The sequence below is a fragment of the Cetorhinus maximus genome, chromosome 10 (genome assembly GCF_964194155.1).
Source record: "Cetorhinus maximus chromosome 10, sCetMax3.hap1.1, whole genome shotgun sequence".
NCBI classification, from domain to species: Eukaryota; Metazoa; Chordata; class Chondrichthyes; order Lamniformes; family Cetorhinidae; genus Cetorhinus; species Cetorhinus maximus.
This window is the reverse complement of record NC_135888.1, coordinates 26,165,681-26,191,716: the sequence shown is the minus strand read 5'-3', so window position 1 is coordinate 26,191,716 and position 26,036 is coordinate 26,165,681. Positions and strand designations below refer to the sequence as shown.

Genomic DNA, 26,036 nt, shown 5'->3' with positions numbered 1-26,036 from the left:
TAATGATAGTGGTTAGTGCTAAAAAAGGTGCTAATAGTGGCGTAAAGATAAGAAAGAAAAATGTGATTATAGCAGAACAAGGATAGCATTGAGTGAAAGAACAACATGGAACATGGTGGTAAAAAAAAGGATGGAAAATGGGAAGAAAGGGGATAAAACTACAGATAAATGAATAAAATTAAAACAAGTGGGTAAAAAAATGAATTTAGAAGAAAGGGGATGAAAAGAAGGGGGCAAGGATGGAGGAGAGAGTTCGTGGTCTAAGTTGCTGAACTCAATGTTAAGTCCAGGCTATAAGGTGCCTAATTGGAAGTTGGAGGTGCTGTTCCTCCAGTTTGCGTTGGGCTTCACTGGAACATTGCAGCAGGCCAAGGACAGACGTGTGGGCATGAGAGCAGGGTGGTGTGTTGAAATGGCAAATGACAGGAAGGTTTGGGTCAAACTTGTGGGCAGACCGAAGGTGTTCCGCAAAGCGTTCACCCAGTATGCGTTTGGTCTCTCCAATGTAGAGGAGACTACATTAGGAGCAGCGGATGCAGGAGACCAAATTGAAGGAGGTGCAAGTGAAGTGCTCCTTCGCCTGAAAGGAGTGTTTGGGCCCTTGGAGTGAGGAGATAAAGGGGCAGGGTGTTGCACCATCTGCGATTGCATGGGAAGGTGCTGTGGGAGGCGTTGGGGGTAATGGAGGAGTGGACCAGGGTGTCCAGGAGGGAACGGTCCCTGCTGAATGCTGACAGGGGGGGGTGAAGGGGAGATGTGTTTCGTGGTAGCATCATGCTGGAGTTGGCGGAAGATGATCCTTTGAATGCGGAGGCTGGTGGGGTGAAAAGTGAGATCAAAGGGGACCCTATCATGGTTCTGGGAGGGAGGGGAAGACATGAGGGCAGAGGTGCGGGAGATGTCAGTCATCTCAGCTTCCAGGACATCACTGCAGGAGTTCCTCAGGGTAGTGTCTTTGGCCCAGCCGCCTTCAGCTGCTTCATCAATGGCCTTCCTTCCATCATAAGGTCAGAAGTGGGGATGTTCGCTGATGATTTGCACAATGTTCAGCATCATTCGTGACTCCTCAGATACTGAAGCAGTCCATGTCCAAATGCAGCAAGACCTGGACAATATCCAGGCTTGGGCTGACAAGGGGCAAGTAACATTCGGACCAGGCAATGACCATCTCCAACAAGAGAGAATCCGACCATTGCCCCTTGATGTTCAATGGCATTACCATCACTGAATCCCTCACGAGTAACTCACCTCCTGACTCCCCAAAACCTGTCCACCATCTACAAAGGCACAAGTCAGGAGTGTGATGGAATACTCCTCACTTGCCTGGATAGTGCAGCTCCCTTAACACTCAAGAAGCTTGACACCATCCAGGACAAAGCAGCCCGCTTGATTGGCACCCCATCCACAAACATTCACTCCCTCCACCACTGGCACAGTAGCAGCAGTGTGTACCATCTACAAGATGCATTGCAGGAATTCACCAAGGCTCCTTCGACAGCACCATCCAAACCCACGACCACCACCGCCTGGAAGGACAAGGGCAGCAGAAACATGGGAACGCCACCACCTGGATGTTCCCTCTAAGTTACTCACCATCCTGACTTAGAAATATATCACCGTTCCTTCACTGTCGCTGGGTCAGAATCCTGGAACTCCCTCCCTAACAGCACTGTGGGTGTACCTACACCACATGGACTGCAGCGGTTCAAGAAGGCAGCTCACCACCAGCATCTCAAGGGCAATTCGGGATGGGCAATTAATACTGGCCCAGCCAGTGAAGCCCAGATCCTGTGAATGAATGAATAAATAAAAGGATGATTCCTTTTGTGGAGGAGTCTTGAACTTGGGGACACAGTTTAAAAATAAGGGGTGTCCCATTAAGATGGAGATGAGGAGGAATTTCTTCTCTCAAAGGGTCGTTAGTCTGCGGAATTCTTTTCCCCAGAAAGCAGTGGAGGCTGGGTCACTGAATATATTCAAGACGGAGTTAGATGGTCCAGCCAGCAAAGCCCATTCCTCGTGATTGAATAAAAAAAAAGGAGCCGCCCGCCGCCCAGCCGAGGGGGAGCGGCCGCCCAGCCGAGGGGGAGCGGGGGCGCGGCCGCCCAGCCGAGGGGGAGCGGGGGCGCGGCCGCCCAGCCGAGGGGGAGCGGGGGCGCGGCCGCCCAGCCGAGGGGGAGCGGGGGCGCGGCCGCCCAGCCGAGGGGGAGCGGGGGCGCGGCCGCCGGCTGAGAGGGAGCGCGGGCGGAGCCAGGAGTTGAAACAGAACACGGAGAGCGGTTCTGCGTGAGAAGGGCAGTGGCGACGGGAGATAAAAACCGGTGGCAGAGAGCCCTTTCAACCTATCAGAGCCGAAGTGTGACATCACAGGGAAACAGGTAGGTGATTGGTAGGTATCTCTTGTGTGTGTGTTTTGATTGGCCAAGTGGTTTAAACCTGGAGACGTTATTTGAGCTGTAGAGAACAGTTAAGAAATTCACTTTTAAAATATTTAACATCGAAATTAATTAATTAAATAGAAGAGAGATGGTTGGCCAGGCAATGTGTTGCAGCTGTAGTATGTGGGAGCTGGTGGACACCGGTGCAATCCACGGTGACCACATCTGCAGCTAGTGTTGGTTGCTCGTGGAACTTCGTCTCAGAGTTGATCAGCTGGAGTCCGAGCTGCAGACACTGCGACATGTCATGGAGGGGCAGAGTTACCTGGACACTTTCAGGAGACAGTCATATCCCTTAGATTAATTACATCAAACTTGGACATTGGTCAGGCACAGGAGGGTGTGACTGCGAGTGAGGCAGGTATGGGGATCCAGAATTTAGCTTTGGAGGAGCCTCAGCCAGTGCCCTTGTCCAACAGGTACGAGGTTCTTCCTTCTGGTGTGGACGAGGGCACAGATTGTAGGGAGGATGAGTGAACTGACCATAGCACTGTGGCACAGAGTACCATTCAAGTGGGCGGAGAAAAGAGAAATGTAGTACTAATAGCATAGTTAGGGGAATAAATGCTGTTCGCTGCAGCAAAGACAGAGTCCTGAAGGCTGTGTTGCCTACCTGGTGCCAAGGTTATGGACATCTCTTCCAGGCTGGAGAGGAACTTGGAGTGGGAGGGGAAGGATCCAGTTGTCGTGGTCCACGTAAGTACCAACGACGCAGGTAGGACTTGGATAGAGGTTCTGCTGAGGGACGACAAGCAGCTCGGGGCTAAATTAAAAAGCATAACCACAAAGGTAATAATCTCTGGATTACTACCTGAGCCACGTGCAAATTGGTGTAGGTTAAATAAGATTAGAGAGGTAAATGCGCGGCTCAAAGGTTGGTGTGAGAGAAATTGGTTCCGATTCACGGGGCACTGACACCAGTACTGGGGAAGGAGAGAGCTGTTCCGTTGGGACAAGCTTCATTTGAACCATGCTGAGACCAGTGTCCTGGCAAATCGTATAACTAGGGTTGTAGATAGGACTTCAAACTGATTAGTTGGAGGGGGGAGGGTTCAACTGAAGGGAAGTTTAAAAAGTCAAAAAGAGACGACAGAGCAAAAGTGCACGGTAAAGAAGAGGCGAACAATAATTGAACTGTGACAGGAAGGGACAGAAAATAAAAGCAGAAGAGTGCAGCAGAAATTAGAACCAGAATGAGTAATAATGGTAAAAAGTCAAAGCTTAAGGCTCTTTATCTGAATGCACACAGCATTTGTAACAAGGTAGACGAGTTGACGGCACAAATAGAAATAAATGAATATGACTTGATAGCTATTAGAGACGTAGTTGCAGGGTGACCAAGACTGGGAACTCAATATTCAAGGGTATTCGATGTTCTGGAAAAATAGGCAAAAAGGAAAAGGAGGTGGGGTAGCTTTGTTAATAAAGGAAGGTATCAGCATGGTGGGTGATGATATAGGTGCAATAGATCGTGATGTGGAGTCAGTTTGGGTGAAAATAAGGAATAGCAAAGGGAAGAAGTCACGGGTGGGCATCGTCTATAGGCCCCCAAAGAGTTGCCTCACTGTAGGACAAAGTATAAATCGGGAAAGACTGGAGATGTGCAAGAAGGGTGTTACAATTGTCACGGGTGATTTTAATCTGCATATTGACTGGACAAATCAGGTTGGCAGGGGTAACACGGAAGACAAGTTTGTTGAGTGCATCAGGGATTGCTTCTTAGAGCAATACATTGCAGAGCTACCTGGGAACAGGCTATTTTAGATCTAGTAATGTGTAATGAGGTTGGATTAAAAAGAGATATCGTAGTTAAGGATCCTCGAGGGGGTAGTGATCACAACATAGAATTTCAAATTCAGTTTGAGGGCAAGCAAGCCGGGTCTCAAACCAGTGTCCTCAACTTAAATAAGGGCAATTACAGAGGTATGAAGAAAGAGCTGTCTAAAACGGGCTGGGAAAATAGATTAAGGGGAAGGCCAGTGGATGAGCAGTGGCAGACATTTAAGCAGATATTTTATTATGCTCAGCAAAAATTTATCCCGGTCAAAAAGGACTCCATGAGGAGGATGAACCACCCGTGGTTAACAAAGGTGGTCAAGGAGAGTATCCAATCAAAAACTAAGGCGTACAAATGGGCAAAAACTAGTGGTAGGCCAGAGGATTGGGAATGTTCTTTAGGAACTAGCAGCAGATGACTAAAAAGCTAATAAAGAGGGAGAAAATTGATTATGAAAGTAAATTGGCAAGAAATATAACAACCAGCAAGAAAGAGAGTGGCTAAACTGAGTGTGGGACCCTTGGAGGATGCGATTAGAGAATTGATAATGGGGAACAGGGAAATGGTAGATAATTCAAACCAATATTTTAGTTTAAATTTTGGTCTTCAGATAAACAAGGAGCTATTGGGAGAAAAGATCTTGTCTCTATCACGAGGGACAAAGTATTTGACAAACTAATGGGACCAAATGCAGACAAGTCGCCAGGACCTGATGGCCTGCATCCAAGAGTTTTAAAGAAAGTGGCGGCAGAGAGAATGGAGGCATTGGTCAAAATATTCCAGAGCTCTCTGGATTTCAGGAGGGTCCCAGCAGATTGGTACACTGCTAATGTGATGCCCATGTTCAAGAAGGAAGGGAGACAAAAGACAGGAAACTATAGGCCAGTCAGCCTAACATCTGTCATTGGGAAAATGCAAGAGTCCATTATTAAGGAAGAAATAGCAGGACATTTAGAAAATCTTACTGCAATCAAACAGAGTCAACATGGTTTTGTGAAAGGGAAATGTTTGACAAATTTGCTAGAGTTCTTTGAGGATATAACAATCAGAGTTGATAAAGGGGAGCTGGTAGATATGGTATATCTGGATCTCCAGAAGGCATTCGATAAACTGCCACACAAAAGGTTATTGCACAAGATAGGAGCCCACAGTATTGGAGTTAATGTATTAGCATGGATTGAGGATTAGTTAACACACACAATCAGAGAGTCGGGATAAATGGGTCTTTTTTAGGTTAGAAAGATTTAACTAGAGGAGTGCCACAAGAATCAGTTCTAGGACCTCAATTATTTACTTTCTATATTAAATACTTGAAGGGGGCAGAGTGTAATGTATCCAAATTTGCTGACGATACAAAAATAGGTGGGAGGTCATGTTGTGATGTGGACAAAAGGAATCTGCAAGAGGATATAGATAGGTTGAGTGGGTGAAAACTTGGCAGATGGAGTTTAATGTAGGAAAGTGCGAGGTCACGCACTTTGATAGGAAGAATCAAAGGGCAGACTATTATTTAAATGGAGAGAGACTAAGTGCAGCACAGAGGGATCTGGGTGTTCTTGTACATGAAATACAAAAAGTTAGCATGCAGGTCCACAACTCATTAAGGCAAATGGAATTTTGGCTTGTATTGCTAGGGGGTTGGAGTTTAAAAATAGGGAAGTCTTGTTACAACTGTACAGGGCATTGGCGAGGCCACACCTTGAGTACAGTTTACAGTTTTGATCCCCGTATTTAAGAAAGCATATATTGGCATTGGAAGCAGTTCAAATGAGATTCACTAGGCTGATTCCTGGGATGAAGGGGTTGGCTTATCAAGAACAGCTAAACAGATTAGGTCTTTGTTCATTAGAGTTTAGAAGAATGAGGGGTGATCTTATTGAAACGTACGTGATTCTGAGGGGCTTGACAGAGTAGATGTTGAGAAGATGTTTCCACTGATGGGGGAATCTCGAAGTAGGGGACATAGTTGCAGAATAAGGGGACATACATTAAAAACTGAGATGTGGAGGAATTTCTTCTCTCAGAGGGTAGTGAATGTCTGGAATTCTATACCCTAGAGAGTTGTGGAGGTTAGATCACTGAAAGCATTTAAAGAGGAGGTAGATAGATTTTTGGAATATTGGGGGGGTTGAGGGCTATAAGGAGCCGAGGCCTGGGACAGATCAGCGATGATCTTATTGAATGGCCTACACTTGCCTCCTATTTCTTGTTATGTTCTATGTAATTGGCCTTGTTTCAGTTAAGATTCTTGTTTGTGATTGGAGTATGTCATTTTCAAGCTTAATGTGGAATTCAGTTGTATCATGATCACTATTTCCCGATGGATCTTTTACTATGATATTACTAATTAACCTTGTTTCATTGCACAATACTAGATCTAAAGTAGCTTTATTCCCAGTTGGTTCCACAACGTATTGCTCCAGGAAACTGCCACAAAGCATTCTAGAAACTCATCTTTCTGACCACCAATGCCAATTTGATTGGTCCCCCACAACTATTACATTGCTTTTGTTACAAGCTCCAATAGTTTGTTTACTGCTCTGCCCAATGGTGTAACAACTGTTAGAGGCCCTATATTAAGCACCACCAGTGTTTTCTGACCCTTGCTATCCCTAATCTCCACCCATAGCAATTCTATTTCCTGATTTTCTGAGCCAAGATCCTTTCTCACGCAGGCCCTTTTTGTCATCCTTTATTTTCAGGGCTACCCTCCTCTTTTTCCTATGTGTCTGTCTTTTCAAAATGTTGTATATCCTGGAATATTTATTTCACAATCTTGGTCACCTTGTAACTATACCTCTGTAATGGTGATTAGATCATTTGTCTCCATTTATGCCACAAGTTTATCTATCTTATTGTGGATGCTCCACTCATTCAGATAAAGTGACCTCAATTTTTTTTAACTACTATTCCCTGCATGGACCTTACACGCTGATGTACGATTGCCATTCAACTCTGTCTCCTCCTGTCTGGCTCAGCTTGTCTTTACCCACATTGAAAAACTTTTTGATTGCCTCAACTTTTATCTTTAGATTTCTAAATCTCCTGTCGCCCAACCCCTTCTCGCCCTCTTAAGTTTTAAGCCATTTTTGCCTACTCTGACCATATTCGCTAATGTATTCTTACGTTGTATATAATAGTGTAAAGGGCAGGGAGCTTCCTAGAATGAAGAATTTTCTACAGCTGTATGTTTCAGTCCAACGGGAAATGGAGGCATTGCTGGACCTGGTTCTTGGGAATGAGGTGGGCCAAGTGGATCAAGTGTCAGGAGGAGAACATTTAGGCAATAGTGATTATTGTATAAGGTTTAGGTTGGCTATGGAAAAGGACAACGAGCAATCCAAAGAAAGAATAATTAACTGGGGGAAAGCCAGTTCCGAAGGGTTCAGAATGGATCTGGCCCAGATAAATTTGTATCAAACACTGGCAGTAAAACTGTAGCAGAACAATGGGCTGCTTTTAAAGGGTAGATAGTTTGGGTACAGTCAAGGAGAAATAAAGGACAGACAAATCCAGAGCTACCAGGATGACAAAAGAAATAGATTAAAATGAAGCAGAAAAAGTGCGCTTATGACAGATGTCAGATGGATAATACAATGAGAACCAGGCTGAATATACAAGGTTCAGAGGGCTACTGAAAAAGCAAAGAAGAGAAACAAAGAGAGTCCAAGAAGAGACTGGCTGTTAACATAAAGGGGAATCCAAAAGTCTTCTGCAGGCATATAAATTGTAAAAGGCGGAGTGGGGCAGATTAGGGACCAAAGAGAAGATTTACTCATGCAGGCAGGGGGCACGGCTGAGATACTAAGTGAATACTTTACATCTGTCTTTTCCAAGGAATGATGCTGTCCAGGGTCATGGTGAAAGAGGAGGTAGTTCAGACAATTGAAGAGTTTAAAATTGATAAGGAGGACATATTTGATAGGCTGTCCATACTTAAAATTGATGAGACATCAGGACTGGATGAGATGCATCAAAGGATACTGAGGGAAGTGAGAGTGGATATTGTGGAGGCACTGGTCATAATTTTCCAATCTTCCTTAGACTTGTGGGTGGTGCCAGAGGGCTGCAGAATTGCAAATATTAACCTTGTTTAAAAAAGGGTGCAACGATAAGCCCAGCCACTGCAGGCCAGTGAGTCTAACCTGTGATTTCTAAATCTCCCGTTGCCTGGCCCCTTCTCCCCATCTTAAGTTTTAAGCCATTTTTGCCTACTCTGAAGCGCAGTCCTTGTGGAGACCAAGTCTTGCCTTCGCATTGAGGGTACCCTCTATCGTGTTGTGTGGCACTACCACCATTCTAGATGGGATAGGCTCCAAACAGATCTAGCAGCTCAAAACTTGGCATCCATGAGGCACTGTGGGTCACTGGCAGTAGAATAGCATTCATGCACAATCTGTAACATCATGACCTGGAATAACACCCACTCTACAACTACCATCAAGCTGGGGGATCTACCCTGGTTCAAAGAAAAGTGCAGGAGGACGTGCCAGGAGCAACACCAGGCATACCTAAAAATGAGGTGTCAACCTGGTGAACCTACAACACAGGGCTACATACGTGCCAAACAGCAGAAGCAGCATGCAATTGAGAGAGCTCAGCGATTCCACAACCAACAGATCAGCTGACATGAAATTGGCTGAATGACAGAAACAGAATTGTGGTGAATGGTTGTTTTTCAGACTGGTGGAAAGTTTTTGGTGGAGTTCACATGGATCGGTGTTAGGACCCCTGCTCTTCCTGATATATATTTGTGACCTAGACCTTGGTGTACAAGACACAATCTCAAAATTTGCAGATATCATGAAACTTGGAAGCATTGTGAACCATGAAGAAGAACTTCATGTGTAGAACTTCAAAAAGAAAAGGCAGGTTGGTGGAATGGGCAGACAAGTGGCACAAGTTTATTGCAGAGAAATGTGAAATGATTCATTTTGATTGGAAGAATGGGGGGAGACAATACAAAGTAAGGGTATAATTCTAAAGGGATGCAGGAGCCGAGGGACCTGGGTGTTTTTGTTCATAAATCATTCAAGGTGGCAGGACAGGTTGAGAGTGCGTTTAATAAAGCATAAAGTATCCTGGGCTTTATTAAAGGGGCCATAGAGTATAAAAGCAAGGATGTTCAACCTGTATAAAACACTGGTTCGGCCTCAACTGGAACACTGTGTCCAGTTCGAGCGCCATACATTAGGAAGGATGCCAAGGCATTAGAGAGGATGAAGATGAGCAAGAATGGTTCCAGGGATAAGGCACTTCGGTTGCATAGACAGATTGGACAAGAGAAGTTTGAGAGGAGATATGATAGATATCTGGACAGAGTAGAGAGAGAGGGAAACTGTTCCCACTGGTGAGGGATCAAGAACCAGGTCATAGATTTAAGGTAATTGGCAAAAGAAGCAAAGGCGACATGAGTGGTTAGGATCTGGAATGGACTGCCTGAGTGTGTGATGGAAGCAGGTTCAAGAGGTATATTCAAAAGAGAATTAGATCATTATCTGAAAAGCAAAAACGTACAGGGCTAAAGGACAGGGGAATGGCATTAGGTGAACTGCTCCCGTGAAGACCAGCATCAACATGATGGGCAGAATGGCCTCCTCCTTTGCTGTAACCATTCTAAGATGCCCAGAATTAACCAGTGTTGCCATTACAACTAAGCTTGGCTTCCAATACTCTGTGTACACAACCTCCGTCCTCTCACCCCCCTTCTAACACTGTTTGTAACAATCGGTGACGTGGAACAAAAGCTGTTGGAAGATGCAGCCTCCATGAGGGACGGTGGGAAAACTAGGGATCACAGCACTGGGGCTGGGGAGGGGGCGAGGGGCAGTCAGGCTGCCCACTCAGTATTCCATCGAGCGACAGTGCCCTGCTTCCAGCTCTGTTCTGATGCTATTTATTGTTTGGCCACTAGAGTGTGTGCACAAGCTACTTGGTGAGACTCATTTTGACCCAATTGCTCCTCATCCTCACTCCCTCAGTCCATCCCAAGTAGTGTGTATTGGAGAATCCAATCCCTGTTCCTCCACTCCAGTAAGACTCAATTGCAGCTTGATAAGTCTTTAAATGGCTACTGGAAACATTAGGAACAAGAGGGGCCATTTAGCCCCTCAAGCCTTTTTTGTCCTTTATTCATTCAGAGGATGTGGGCATCACCAGCAAAGCCAGCATTTGTTGCCTATCCCTAATTGCGCTTGAACTGAGTGGCTTGCTCGGCCATTTCAGAGGGCAGTTAAGAGTCAACTACATTGCTGTGGATCTGGAGTCACATGTAAACAAGAACAGGTAAGGACGACAGATGTCTTTCCCTAAAGGAAATGCCACCGCCTCTTGGGGTGGTATTGTCATCGACCAATATTTCAGAGACCCAGGGTAATGTTCAGGGGGCCCGGGTTATAATCCCACCACGGCAGATGGTGAAATTTGAATCCAATAAAAAATCTGGAATTCAAAGACTGATGACGACCTTGAAACCATTGCTGATTGTTGTAAAAACCCATCTGGGTCACTAATGTCCTTTAGGAGAGGAAATCTGCCACCCTTACCTGGTCTGGCTTATATGTGACTCCTGACCCATAGTGGTTGACTCTTAAATGCCCTCTGAACAAGGGCAATTAGGGATGGGCAATGAATGCTGGCCCAGCCAGCAACAACCACATCCCATTAACAAATAAAAAAACGACATTAGTGATCCAGATGCGTTTTTATGACAATCGACAATAGTTTCAGGGTCACCATTAGTAGTTTTATATTCCAAATTTATGAACTGAATTTAAATTCCACCAGCTGTCATGGTGGGATTTGAACCTGTATTCCCAGGGCATTAGCCTGGGCCTCTTGATTACTAATCCTGTGATATTACCACTAGGCACCACCTGCCTCACCGTTTAATTAGATCATGGCTAATCTGTATAGTAACTCAACCTATGTACCTGTTTTCCAAATATTTGATATGCTCAGCCACCAAAATCTGAATCAGTTTGTGGGGGCTTAGTGTAAGAGTCCCTCCATAACTTTGGGAGGCTGGGGGAGATTGGCGGAGGTGGGGGCAGAGCCTTTACCTTTCTTGTTGGGTTTCTTGCTGTGATTCAGTTGTCCGCTCATGTCCTGCAAACGTTTCTCCAGCTCTTTCTTCTTCTCCAGAACAAGCTCCTCCTTTGTTTTCCCTACACTTTTCTTTGATGATGCAGCTAAATCATAACAGGTCAATTATTAAATGAAACAGACCAACTAACCATAACAATCCACAATGCATGTGCTCACCAAATACAATCCTTCCCTTCAGCTCAGTCAAAAAATCATGGGTTCAAATGACAGAGACTGTACCCCATGATCCAAACCAATACATTCACAGTACTGGGGGAGCGCCGCACTGCCAGAAGGTATGTAATGAGGGAGCGCCACACTGTCAGAGGGGCAATACTAAGGGAGATCCGCACTGTCAGGGGGTCAGTACTGAGGAAGTGTTGCACTGTCAGAGTCGCAGCACTGAGGGAGCACCACACTATCAGAGGATCAGTACAAAGAAGCACTGAAATGTCACAGGCAAATGTGTGGGGAACCTGTACCCCAGTGAGAGTCAGTACGTGTGGAACCCGTACCCCAGTGAGAGTCAGTGCGTGTGGAACCCGTACCCCAGTGAGAGTCAGTGCGTGTGGAACCCGTACCCCAGTGAGAGTCAGTGTGTGTGGAACCCGTACCCCAGTGAGGGTCAGTGCGTGTGGAACCCGTAACCCAGTGAGAGTCAGTGCGTGTGGAACCCATACCCCAGTGAGAGTCAGTGCGTGTGGAACCCATACCCCAGTGAGAGTCAGTGCGTGTGGAACCCGTACCCCAGTGAGAGTCAGTGCGTGTGGGACCCGTACCCCAGTGAGAGTCAGTACATGTGGAACCTGTACTCCAGTGAGTCATTGGTGGGGAACCCGTAGCCCTGAGAGGGTCAGTTTGTGGCACAAGTCTGAAGAACTAATTTTTTTTGCATACAAAGGTTGGTTTACATCTTTAATGAAGTGTTTTAGGTGCACACGAAAATAACTTGAGAAAAGAAAGACTCACACGTCTGCAGTACCTCTCATGGCCTCAGGACATCCCAAAGCATTTAACAGCGAATACAGTACTTTAACTGTCGTCAGTGTTGCAACGTAGGAAGCACAGCAGTCAATTTGTACACGCAAGGTGCCAGAAACAGCAATGTGGTAATGGCCAGATAAGTAGGGCAATCTCTGACCCTCCCACAGGGCGGCACTCCCTCAGTCCTGACCCTCCCACAGGGCGGCACTCCCTCAGTCCTGACCCTCCCACAGGGCGGCACTCCCTCAGTCCTGACCCTCCCAGAGGGCGGCACTCCCTCAGTCCTGACCCTCCCACAGGACGGCACTCCCTCAGTCCTGACCCTCCCACAGGGCGGCACTCCCTCAGTCCTGACCCTCCCACAGGGCGGCACTCCCTCAGTCCTGACCCTCCCACAGGGCGGCAATCCCTCAGTCCTGACCCTCCCACAGGGCGGCACTCCCTCAGTCCTGACCCTCCCACAGGGCGGCACTCCCTCAGTCCTGACCCTCCCACAGGACGGCACTCCCTCAGTCCTGACCCTCCCACAGGGCGGCACTCCCTCAGTCCTGACCCTCCCACAGGGCGGCACTCCCTCAGTCCTGACCCTCCCACAGGGCGGCACTGCCTCTGCACTTCAACGAACATCAACCTGGATTTTGCACTCAAGTCTCTGGAATGGGGCTTGAACCCAGGACCTTCTGATTCACGCAAAAGTTCTACTAACTGAGCTACAACGGAGACAAAGACAGGACAGAAGACATACAGATTTTAATTGATTGGAGAGTTGGCATATACCTGAAAGCACTTAAAGTTTGCTGGGGTCTGGAATTGTTCCCTGGACTGGAGCGAGCCCCATAGTGTGTCAATATTCAAACAGGGCAGCAACTCAGATCTGAGAAATGATCAGCCCATCACCAGCAGGGATCATTTTCCACTCCCCAGCTGAACACATGGACACAGAAGGGATTATTCGAGGTCAATTAAGACTCTCTACACAGCTTCTGGAATAGAAGATCAATCTTGGGAAACTGACTGAATTCTATGCTGAGGATGTTATTATGTTAATGGAGGTAAGCAACCCGTTTCACGTTGTATACCTGGTATTGGGGGCCGGTTACTACTGGAATCCCACAGGGACCGGTGTTGGTGCTGCTGATCTTCACCATCTCTACCACTGAACATGTCGGGGGAAGCGTCTGCAAGTTTGCGGTTGAGAAAAATAAGATTACAAGCAGATCCAGACGCAAAGGCGAACAGGTCCATGTCTCACAGCTAACAGATTGATGTAATATTACACACATGTAGAACCGCAGAAAGTTGCCAAGCAGGAGTACATCAACCTCCATCGGTGCCACATGGCTACTGGATGTCAGATTGTGTTGCAAGGACGATTAAATACAAAACAATTACATAATTTTATTTTCATTCATTCTTGGGATGTGGGTGTCGTTGGCAATGTCAGAACTTAATGCCCTTGAGAAGGTGGTCGTAGGCTTTGTCCTTAATGTTTGATAGGACTGTGTAACTTGCAGGGCCATGTCAGAGGGCAGTTCCAAGCCAATCATGCTGTCGTGGGACTGGAGTTACATATCGGCCCAGGCCGGGTAACAACAGCAGGTTTCTTTTCCTAAAGGACATTAGTGACCCGGCTGGGTTTTTATGACAATCTGACAGCTTCATGATCATTTTTGCTGATCCCAGATTTTTATAAAAACTGAATTCAATTCCCCAAAGTAACAGATTGGCGGCACTCCCACAGCCGTTTGTGGAAGATTTAAAGTTTCAGAGGCCGAAGAGTGCAGCTGGAGCTTCTTAAATCTCGGGTGGGGGCAAGTGGCCATGTTCTGAAGAAGTTACATCAACAGTAAGGGATTGATTCAATGGAGCAGGGGTCTGTTTCCACCCTCAATGTAAATATCACAGCCTGTTGCGGCAGCAGGGGTGGGGAGGGTGCCTTGGGTCACAACCTGGGAACTACACAATGCTTTAAAATCTGGTGCCCTCTCAGGCCCATAAAATGTACTCTGCAGATTGATTCAGGAAAATATCTGCACATTCACATAAAAAGCAGCAAGGAAAGTAAACCTTTCTAAACTTCACCGCACATTTGTGTCCCAATTCTGTGCAATCAGCTATAACATTCAATTAACATGCACTGCATATTTTTACTGAGTCAGAAACAGTGACCACAGACTCAAAGCAGATTGGGTAACTTTATCTTGAAGCTTGTTGCAAAGCCTGTCTCTCAGCCCACACTTGGCTCTGTATTATACAGTATCAGCCTCACATTGAGCAGGAACCAGCAGGCTTGTCCCTGTCTGTGCTGGGGTAGTGATCTCAATCAGGTCAGCATGTCAGGGCGCTGCAACTGATGTCAGTGCCCTGAGTTGGGCAAGCTGGGGAGGGGAGGGGGGAAAAGCCAGAACTCCTGGCCTGATTGCTCTGCAGTGACTCCTTCTCAAAGGCAATTAGCTATAAATGCTGGTGCTAAAACAGCAATGCCCACATCCCATGAATGAATAAATTTTTAAAAATGCATGAGCACAGGATCTGATGTCCATGGCCTCTCACTGATGGTGACACAGGAAACGGTGACTGGTTGAAGGTAAGCAGCTTCTTCCTGGAGCCCTATCCCTTTCAGAGATGTGAGGAGTGAAACATACAACTATGCAAACCAAATACACACACTCCAAAGCTAATATTTCAAACACACAATGCGCATTGTGATATTATAATTCTCCAGTACGCATGATTTATGTGAGGCATTACAAGTCACAAATATTTTCACTTACTATGTGATTTTCTTTGCTTTTTCTGTAAACAAGATTTGACGTATCGTTCCAGCTCTCGTAGAGTTGTGGGCTTCAGCGTTTCAAAGTCTATTTCAATCTCATCGGGATTGGAGTCCCTGAGAGAGGGCTCCCTTGACTGAATGATGTGCACCACCCGACCCAGTTTTTCACCTGGCAGCTTGTTGATGTCAAGGCTCAGCTGACGCTTCTCATCATACGACATTGGCTGAGCTGCCTCCTCCTCTTCAGAGTCATAAACTAAAGCAGCCTGCTTCACAGCTTTCTTCAGGGGTCTGAACACAAGTAAGAGACAGAAATATTCCAGGCCAAAGGAAGGAGAACTGTGCATTCAAAGAGCAACACCTCACATCCTCAGGATGTTCAATTACACTTACCAAACAAGTTACTTTGCAAATGCAGTCACTACAAGCCATTCATTACAGTTAAGGGTCATATTAGGTGGGGAATGAGAAGGGGGTGGCAGGATCATGGAAGGACGCGGGATAGATGCAGAGGAGTTGGCGGATCAATGAGAGGTATGGGTATGTGGAGGGAGCAAGAGTAAAGGGGAGAGGTGTTGGGGGGAATGGATGGGCGTATGGAGTGATAAGGACAAAAAATGATAAGAAGCAAGTTCGGACTAAGAAGCTAAGTTGGGGAATTTATCATTCAAGAGGGTAATTGAATCATGTTCTAAGTTCCCAGGAAAGGACATTGAAGCTGATGGACTTCATGGGGTCTGGAGAATATCTGACATGTTTCTAGTGATAGAATACATTTAGGGATGGGAGGGGCAGGCGACGGGGTTGAGGAACGCGGGGAGACAGTGGGGTTGGAAGAACGGGGGGCAGACGGCAGCGTCAGAGGGAAGAGGGGGAGCAGACTGCAGGGTCAATGGACATGGGGAGATGGTAAGGTCGAGCAATATGGTGTTAAGGGAGAAGGTGGGGTTGATGGAGCAGGGATGAGGTGGAGGGATGGAGAGTTGCTCTATTAAGGATGGCTTTGCTGGGATTAATAGGCTTTTTTCTGTTCTTATAAACATTTCTGCTTTACCACATTTAAGAACCATCTGATCACTCATTGGCCCGTCACATACCATTGCTCAAGAAAATTCCCATTCTCTTTCCTACTGCAGCAGAGACAATACATCCTTCCCCCTCTAACTCTGCCCCTTGCTGTCCAATCCCACCCTCACTTTTGCCTTTTCCCACAGCCCTGCCAATTTTCTTCACTTCGAAAAGTATGTATTCAATTTCCTTTTTAAAGTTCTTTGAATTTGTTTCCCCAGTTGCAGATCATAACTAATTGTGAAAATAAATTGTTATCTCCTCTCTGGTACTTTTGTCAATTATCTTCAATGTGTGTCCTTTGCTTACTGAACTTCCTGCCAGTGGAAACAGTTCCTTCTTATTTATTCTATACAAGTCACTCATGATTTTGAGCATCTGTATTAAATCTCCCTTTCATCTTCAGTCATTACGGTACAGAAGCCATTCAGTCCATTAAGTGCATATTGGATCTCTGTAGAGCAATCCAAATCAGTCACATTTCTCCACTCTATCCCTGTAGCTCTGAAAGTTTGTGCCAGTTAAGTGTCCATCCAATTTCTTTTCAAAATCATTGATTGTCACCATTTCCATCACCCCTCCTAGGCAACGAGTTCCAGGTCATTACCACTCATTCCTCCTCCTTCCTCACATCCCCCCCCTCTAACTCTTGCCTCAAACCTTAAATTTGTGTCTCCTTATCCTTGTACCATTAGCTAAGGGGAACAGCTTTTCTTTGTCTACTTGTCATGTTTCATCCCTCTATCTCCTTTGCTCCAAGGAGATCAACCGCAGCTTCTCCATCCTAACCTTATAACTAAATTCCCTCATCCCTAGAACCATTCTGGTAAATCTCCTCTGCCCCCTCACATCCTTCCTGAAGTGTGATGACCAGAACTGGACTCAAAGCTCTAATTGGGGCCTAACCAGAGCTAGGGCGTGAAAAATCTAACTCAATCTTAAAAAAATTCAATGACCCAGCCTCCACTGCTTTCTGGAGAAGAGAATTCCACAGACTGATGACCCTCTGAGAAAAAATAAAATCTCACCCCTGTTTTAAAAGGGAGACCTCATTCTTAAACGATGTCCCCTCGTTATAGTCTCCCCCACAAGTGGAAACATTCTCCTGGTATCCACAATATCAAGTCCGCTCAGGACCTTATTTTTCAATAAGATCACCTCTCACTCTTCTATGTTTCAGTAGGTATAGGCCCAACTTGTTCAACCTTTCTTCATAAAATAAGCCTTTCATCCAGGAATGTGTCGAGTGAACCTTCTCTGAACTGCTTCTAATGCAACCATATCCTTTTTCAAATAAAACCACCAAAGCTGTAAGAAGTATTCCAGGTGTGGTCTCACCAAGACCCTGTACCTACATACTAACTTTTTGTGATTCATGTACCAGGACACCCAGGTCCCTCTGTACCTCAGAGTTCTGCAATCTCTCTCCATTTAAATAATTTGCTGTTTTTCGATTCTTCCTGCCAAAGTGGACAAGTTCACATTTTCCCACATTATATTCCATCTACCAAATTTTTGCTCATTCGCTTAACTTGTCCACATCCATTTGCAGGCTCTCTACCTGCTCTGAACTTACTTTCCATTCTACCTTGGTGTCACTGGCAAATTTAGCAACCGTATTAAGTTCCTTCAACCAAGTCATTGATATAGATTATAAATAGTTGAGGATCTTGCACAGATCTTAGATCTAACATCTAAGATCCTGAGGGGACTTGATAGGGTGGAGGAGTGTTTTATCAAGGCTCAGCATTGCTTCCCCTGCTTTTGTATTCAATGCCTCTACTTATGAAACCCAAGATCCCATACACTTTGCTTAACACTGTCTCAATATGACCTGCCACTTTCAAAATCTATGCACATGAAACCCAGGTCCTCCTGTCCCTGTATACCCTTGAGAACGGTGCCATTAATTCCACATTGCACCTTGCCTTCTTACCAAGTGCATCACCTCATACTTATCTGTATTAAATTCCATCAGTCTCTTGTCTGCTCATTCTGCTGCCCTATCTACGTCCTGTTAGTCAACTGGAATCATCCTCACTGTTTGCTGCAACTCCAAGTTTGGTAGCATTGGTAAATTTTGAAATTTTACTCTTGTATTCCAATATGAAGTAATTTATATATATGAAAAAAACCATTACAATAAATCTCCTTTGCAGCCTTTTAAGGCCTTGAGAGCCTTCCTAAAAGTGTGGTGACCGGAACTGAACACAATAGCCCAGCAGGTGCCTAAAAGTGATTGTATAAAGGGTTTAATATCACTCCCTTGCCTTTGTACTCTATGCTTCTGTTAATAGATTGAACACGTCTGTGATTCAAGTCACTATCTACTGAATCACTGCTGCTACAGTTGTTTTTGGGTGTCGCACCTGGTCAGTGAACTTGCACTGCCTGGCTTCTTGCTGCTGTGTTTCTTGAACTGCGCTTGCTTGTTCGCCTGAGAGGACTTGCCCTTCTTCTCCTCCTCCACTTTCACTTTGTGTTTGTCCTTCTTTTTTTTCTCCTTTTTCTCTTTCTCTTTCTTCTTCTTTGGTTTGCTGACAGGAGCCTGGGACAGAGCTGCCAGCTGCTCATGGACAGCTTTCAGCTGAGGGGACAAGTACAATTAAAAACAAGATTCTCTTCAATGTTCAAGAAATCTGGCAACTTTTACACTGATGCTGATCTTCAGCCAGCTCACTGTCTCCTGGTGTCAAAGCATAAACCAGCAACTCCGCATTTCAGCTGGATATGGTGCTTTTGCCTCCGGTTGTGGGTTCAAGTCTCACTCCAGAGTTGGAAGGTGCGTGCGGGGGTTGAGGGGGAAAAGAGAGAGAAGCGCTGTGCTGTCGGAGGGTGTGCGTGGGGGGGAAGCACCACACCATCGGAGAGTGTGCGGGCGGGAGCACCGCACTGTCGGAGGGTGCTCACGGTGGGGAGGGGGGCACCGCACAGCAAGCAGTGCCACAGTGTGTGTGCAGGGGGAGTGCCACGCTGTGCTGTTGGAAGATCAGTGGAATGGGAGCACTGCCCTGTGTTGGATCAGCACAGAGGGAACGTCGCATAGCGCAGTGGGTGCACTGCACTGTGGGAGGGTCCGTGCAGAGGGAGCATTGCGCTGTAACTGATTCAGCGCAGAAGGATCACCGCACTGTTGGAGGGACAGCACAGAGAGGGTGCTGCACTGTTGGAGGTGCCCTGTTAAAAATTGGACATTAAACAGAGTTAGTGTCTGTCCTCTCAAGTGGGCTGAAAATATCCCACAGGACTACGGGTGCTCGTACTGTGTGGCTGATAAATAGGGAAGATTTCCATGAAATGCTTGGACCAATCAACTTCATTCTTTGTGGGATCTTGCTTTGCGAAAATTCATTACCATGGGGTTTTTTCTGCAATTATAACAGTGACATCTATTCAAAATTATTCAGCTGCAAAGCACTTTGGAAATGCCTAATGTCTTGGAAGGTAATATATAAATGCCAGTCTTCCACATCTACTACCTTACAGACTCAATGGGCAACTACCCCAACCTGGGAATGAACCCAAGGGAAAAGCAATGACAGGTTCCATCTTCAACCTGTTATGAGTAAATCATGGCAGCAGTCCGTAGGGCTCAGTGCCCGAATTAGGGTCAGGGAAATTGGTCAGGGTGCCTGTTCTTGCTCAACATCCACTGTAAAGTGAGAGTCAATAAACCTTGAGTGGTCAATCAGAGCCTGTGGAACCCATACCCCAGTGAGAGTGTCGACAGACCTTGGGTGAGGAAAGGGCTGGAACGAGAACTCAGCCTTCCAGGGTCAGTGTGTCTCCAGAATCCAATGCCAGGGCTCACACACGGAACGGGGCCTTGGTTGAGGCACTGGTGGGCAACATCGATGAAACCCCTCGGCCACTGAGAGTCAGTGTGTGTGGGACCCGTGCCCCAGTGAGAGTCAGTGTGTGTGGGACCCGTACTCCAGTGAGAGTCAGTGTGCATGCGACCCGTACCCCAGTGAGAGTCAGTGTGCGTGGGACCCCTACCCCAGCGAGAGTCAGTGTGTGGTGGATCTGTACCCCAGTGAGAGTCAGTGTGTGGAACCCGCACCCCAGTGAGAGTCAGTGTGTGCGGGACCCGTAACCCAGAGAGAGTCTGTGTGCGTGCGACCCGTACCCCAGCGAGTCAGTGTGTGGGACCTGTACCCCAGTGAGAATCAGTGTGTGGGGGATCTGTACCCCAGTGAGTCCATGTCAGTGGAACCCATGGGTACAGTTTGCCATCACTGGAATTTCCTTTGTCAAAGGTCTTAAGTCACCTATTTTCCCAAGAATGCTGCAACTGGTTTCAGTCATTATAAAAAAAACAAGTTGATAACCAGCCAATCAGAGTGAGAATAACCTTGTCCTAAAGAATTATCTTCATTCATCCTACTGTATATACGAGCAGCCCAGGCATTGATTGGGGTTCAGCAAAGCATTAATTGTCCTTCACTAATTGACCTCCTGAAGAGCAAACTTAACAATTGAGTGGCTTGCTGGGCCAGTTGAGAAGGCAGTGAAGAGTCAAGCCCACATGGATGTGGAACTGGAGTCACATGAAGGGGAGGCAATGATGTAGTGTTGCTGGGCCAGTAATCCAGAGACCCAGGGTAATGCGTTGGGGACCCGGGTTTGAATCCCACCACAGCAGATGATGGAATTTGAATTCAATAAAAATCTGGAATTAAAAGTCTAATGATGACATTGTCGATTGTCGTAAAAGCCCGTCTGGTTCACTAATGTCTTTTAGGGAAGGAAATCTATCATCCTTACCTGGTCTGGCTAACATGTGACTCCAGATCCACAGCAACGCGGTTGACTCTTAAATGCCCTCTGAAATGGCCTCGCAAGCCACTCAGTTATATCAAACCGCTACAAAGTCTCAATAAAGGAATGAAACCTGATGGACCACCCGGCCTCGGCACTGGAACCGACAACGGCAAAGTCCTCCTTACTAACATCTGGGGGCTAGTGCCAAAATTGGGAGAGCTGTCTCACAGACCAGTCAAGCCTGATAGTCACCCTCGCGGAATCATACCTTACAGATAATGTCCCAGACACCAGCATCACCATCCCTGGGTATGTCCTGTACTACCGGCTGCACAGGCCCAGCAGAGGTGGCGGCACAGTGGTATACAGTCGGGAGGGAGGTGCCCTGGGAATCTGACTGGGTACGCGTCGACTCTGGACCCCATGAAGTCTCATGGCGTCAGGTCAAACATGAGCAAGGAAACCGCCTGCTGATTACCACATACTGCCCTCCCTCAGCTGATGAATCAGTGTTCCTCCATGTTGAACACCACTTGGAGGAAACACTGAAGGTGGCAAGGGCGCAGAATGTACTCTGGGTGGGGGACTTCAATGTCCATCACCAAGAGCGGCTCGGTAGCACCACTACTGACCGAGCTGGCCGAGTCCTAAATGACATAGCTGCTAGACTGGGCCTGCAGCAGGTGGTATGAGAACCAACAAGAGGGAAAAACATACTTGACCTCATCCTCACCAACCTGCATGCCGCAGATGCATCTGTCCATGACAGTCTCGGTTCGAGTGACCATCGCACAGTCGTAGTGAAGACGAGGTCCCGCCTTCACATTGAGAATACCCTCTACCATGTTGTGTGGCACTACCACCGTGCTAAGTGGGATAGATTTCAAACAGATCTAGCAACTCAAGACTGGGTATCAATGAGGCACAGTGGACCATCAGCAGCAGCAGACTGTACTTGAGTACAATCTGTAACCTCATGGTCTGGCATGTCCCCCAATCTACAATCCCCATCAAGCCAGGGGATCAACCCTAGTTCAATGAAGAATGCAGGAGGGCATGCCAGGAGCAGCACCAGGTACAAAAAAAAAGAGTATCAACCTGGTGAAGCTATAACACAGGCTTGCGTACCAAACAGCATAATCAACTAGTGTTAGGTAGAGCTGAGCAATCCCACAACCAACGGATCAAATCTAAGCTCTGCAGTCCTGCCACATCCAGTCGTAAATGGTGGTGGACAATTAAACAACTCGCTGGAGAAGGAGGCACCACAAATATCCACATCCTCAATGATGGAGCAGCCCAGCACATCAGTGCAAAAGATAAGGCTGAAGCATTTGCTACAATCTTCAGCCAGGACTACCGAGTGGATGATTTATCTCAGCCTCCTCCAGAGGTCCCAAGCATCACAGATGCCAGTCTTCAGCCAATTCGATTCACTCCACGTGATATCAAGGTCAAAGGCACTGGATAGTGCAAAAGGTTATGGGCTCTGACAATATTCCAGCAATAGTACTGAAGAGTTGTGCTCCAGAACTTACTGTACCCCTAGCCAAGCTGTTCCAGTACAGCTACAACATTGGCATCTACCCAGCTATGTGGAAAACTGCCCAGCTATGTCCTGTACACAAAAAATAGGACAAATCCAAACCAGCCAATTACCGCCCCATCAGTCTACTCTCGATCATCAGTAAAGTAATGGAAAGAGTCATCAACAGTGCTATCAAGATGCATTTACTCAACAATAACCTGCTCACTGACACTCGGTTTGGGTTCCGCCAGGGCCACTCAGCTCCTGACCACATTACAGCCTTGGTTCAAACATGGACAAAAGAGCTGAACTCCCGAGGAGAGGTGAGAGCGAATGCCCTTGACATCTAGGCTGCTTTTGACCAAGTGTGGAATCAAGGGGGAAAACTCTCCACTTGGTTAGCGTCATACCTAGCACAAAGGAAGATGGTTGTGGTTGTTGGAGGTCAGTTATCTCAGCTCCAGGACATCATTGCAGGAGTTCCTCAGGGTAGTGTCCTGGGCCCAACTATCTTCAGCTGCTACATCAATGAACTTCCTTCCATCAAGTGGGGATGTTCACTGATGATTGCACAATGTTCAGCACCATTCGCAACTCCTCAGATACTGAAGCAGTCCATGTCCAAATGCTGCAAGACCTGGACAATATCCAGGCTTGGCCTGACAAGTGGCAAGTAACACTTACACCACACAAGTGCCAGGCAATGACCATCTCCAACAAGAGAGAGTCTAACCATCGCCCCTTGACATTCAATGGCATTACCATCACTGAATCCCCCACTATCAACATCCTGTGGGGGGGGTTACCATTAACCAGAAACTGAACTGGAATAGCCATATAAATACTATGGCTACAAAACAGGTCAGGGGCTAGGAATCCTGTGACATGTAACTCACCTCCTGACACCCCAAAGCCTGTCCACATCTACAAGGCACAAGTCAGGAGTGTGATGGAATACTCCCCAATTGCCTGAATGAGTGCATCTCCCACAACACTCAGGAAGCTTGACACCATCCAGGACAAAGCAGTCCGCTTGACTGGCACCACATCTACAAACATTCACTCCCTCCACCACCAATGCACAGTTGCAGCAGTGTGTACCAACTACAAGATGCATTGCAGGAATTCACCAAGGCTCCTTAGACAGCATCTTCCAAATCCACGACCACTATCATCTAGAAGAACAAGGGCAGCAAATAGATGGGAACACTGCCACCACTCACCATCCTGACTTGGAAATATATCGCCATTCCTTCACTGTTGCTGGGTCAAAATCCTGAACTCCCTCCCTAACAGCACTGTGGATGTACCTACATCACAGGACTGCAGCGACTCAAGAAGGCAGCTCACCGCCACCTTCTCAAGGGCAGCTAGGGATGGGCAATACAAGCTGGTTCAGCAAGCGAAGTCCACATTCCCTGAATGAATTTTTAAAAAGGTCAGACTAGGTAAAGATGGCAGATTTTGTTCCTTGAAGGACATTAGTGAACCAGATGGATGTTTACGACAACCTAGCCGTTTCATTGTCATAATTAATGATACTGGTTTTTTATTCCAGATTTAATGAATTAACTGAACTGAATTTCACCAGTTGCAGTGATGAGATTTAAACGAATATCTGTACATTAGCCCAGGCCTCTAATTTACAAGTCCAGTAATATCAATACTACGCTATCATCCTGACTGCAAAGCAACCTCTTCATGTCGACCAGTTGAGAATTTGGACCTGACAAACCCCTGCACTGAAGGCATTAATCTGAAGTAGTTGTATTTATATAGATAATCTGGTCAACACTGTGATCAGTGCTGTTGCTACAAGTAGACAAGAAACATTAGTAAAAACATGCATAATGTCAAGATATGCTGCTGATATCTACCATGTTCCTTTGAGTGGAGGGGTTGCTGACACCCACCTGCTCCTGCAGTTCAGCCAGTCGATTTGCCCGCTCCTCTTCAGAATCTGAGCTGTTGGAATTGGACGAGGATTCACGGCTGCTGTCACTCGATGACACTTTGGGCTTAGTGATGTTTGGTGGTTGTAGGGTAGGGGGCAGAGAGGTGTCAAGAGGCTCGTCCGGCATCTTCGCAAACCGCATTTCAAATACGTCCTAAAATGGAATAAACCAAGTCAATATCAACCCATGGTGAAGGCCAAGGTCACTACGAGGCCAGGGTCGCAGTGCAGCGACAGCCTGTGGTGCCCTTCTCAAGGGCAACTAGGGATGGGGCAATACATGCTGGCCCAGCCAGCGAAGTCCACATTCCGTGAATGCATTTTTAAAAAAAGTCAGCGCGCGGCGCAGTCACAGCCCCTAGACCAGGGTTGTGGTGCAGTCTGTGTGGTGTAGTCTCACGCATTCCTACCTGTAGTTTCCTGGCCATTGCCACCACCTCGTGATCCGGAGGGTTGTACTTGTAACAGTTGGAGAACATTAATCGGATATCTGCAGCAAATCCCTGGGCGTCCAGATAATCCCGACTGTCCATCTTTTTCTGCAAAACAGAGTACAAATAAACATCCTGCACTGCCAATGGAATATTTTGTAACCAAGACACAAGCACCTGGCTGTAGGGGACACCAAACACACAACCCATCAGGAACATCCATATTGCAGCTTCGCATCAATTCAAATAAAGGAAAAGCAATACCACAGTCAAGAAGAAAGGACTTACATTTCTACTACTCCTTTATTGCAAGAGGATTTGACTACAGGAGTAAAGATGTCTTGCTGCAGTTATACAGAGCCTTGGTGAGGCCGTATCTGAAGTAGTATGTGAAGATTAGGTCCCTTACCCAAGGAAGGATATGTTTGCTATAGAGGAAGTGCAATGATTCCTGGGATGGTGGGATTGTTTTATGAGGAAAGATTAAGGAGGCTGGGTCTGTATTCTCTTGAGTTTAAAAGAATGAGAGACGATCTCATTGAAACTTACAAAATTCTTACATGGCTCAACGGGGTAGATGCAGGAAGGGTGTTTCCCCTGGCTGGCGGGTCTGGAGCCAGGAGAGACAGTCTCAGAATAAGGGACAGATCATTTAGAATGGAGGTGAGGAGGAGTTTCTTCACTCATAGGGTGGTGAATCTTTGGAATTCTCGAACGCAGGAGGCTGTGGATGCTCAGTCATTGAATATATTCAAGGCAGAGATCAATAGATTTCTCGTTATTTAAGACATCAAGGGATATGGGGATATGTGTGGGAAAATGGCATTGAGGTAGGAGATCAGCCAAGATCTAGTTGAATACCGGAGCAGGTTTGAGGGGCTGAATGGCCTATTCCTGCTTCCTATATTTATTATGCTTCCTGACATCGCCCCTGAACAGCCTACTGTCACCTCCAACAATGCAGTGCTCACTCAGTACTGCATTTGAGTGTCAACCTAGATTTTTTTGCTCACATCTTTAAAGTGGGGCTTGAACCCACAAATCTCTGACTAAGGCGAGAGTGCTACCCACTGAACCATGGCTGACATGGTTCCAGTCATTGCTTTGTGCCAATGCTGGTTGGGGGAGCCTGCAGTGTGCAAATTGTCTGCTTTGCTTCCTAAAGTTCAACAGTGGTTACACGTTAGAAGTTCTTCATTCATTGTAAAGCATATGGGACACCCTCAGATT

At 46.6% G+C, this 26,036-nt stretch overlaps 1 protein-coding gene across 1 annotated transcript in view; it reads right to left on the bottom strand.

Moving 5' to 3' along the window:
• The window catches only part of LOC144685591 (bromodomain-containing protein 3-like), a 48,250-nt gene that overhangs the window by 11,120 nt on the left and 11,094 nt on the right, over positions 1 to 26,036 (bottom strand). Inside the window, exons 7-12 of the mRNA XM_078550261.1 lie at positions 24,786 to 24,914; positions 24,335 to 24,529; positions 18,499 to 18,716; positions 15,060 to 15,352; positions 13,365 to 13,463; positions 11,277 to 11,405 (exon numbers count right to left, since the gene is read on the bottom strand). Of these exons, the coding sequence (XP_078406387.1) occupies positions 11,277 to 11,405; positions 13,365 to 13,463; positions 15,060 to 15,352; positions 18,499 to 18,716; positions 24,335 to 24,529; positions 24,786 to 24,914 (1,063 nt within the window). The remainder of the gene's footprint in view (positions 1 to 11,276; positions 11,406 to 13,364; positions 13,464 to 15,059; positions 15,353 to 18,498; positions 18,717 to 24,334; positions 24,530 to 24,785; positions 24,915 to 26,036) is intronic.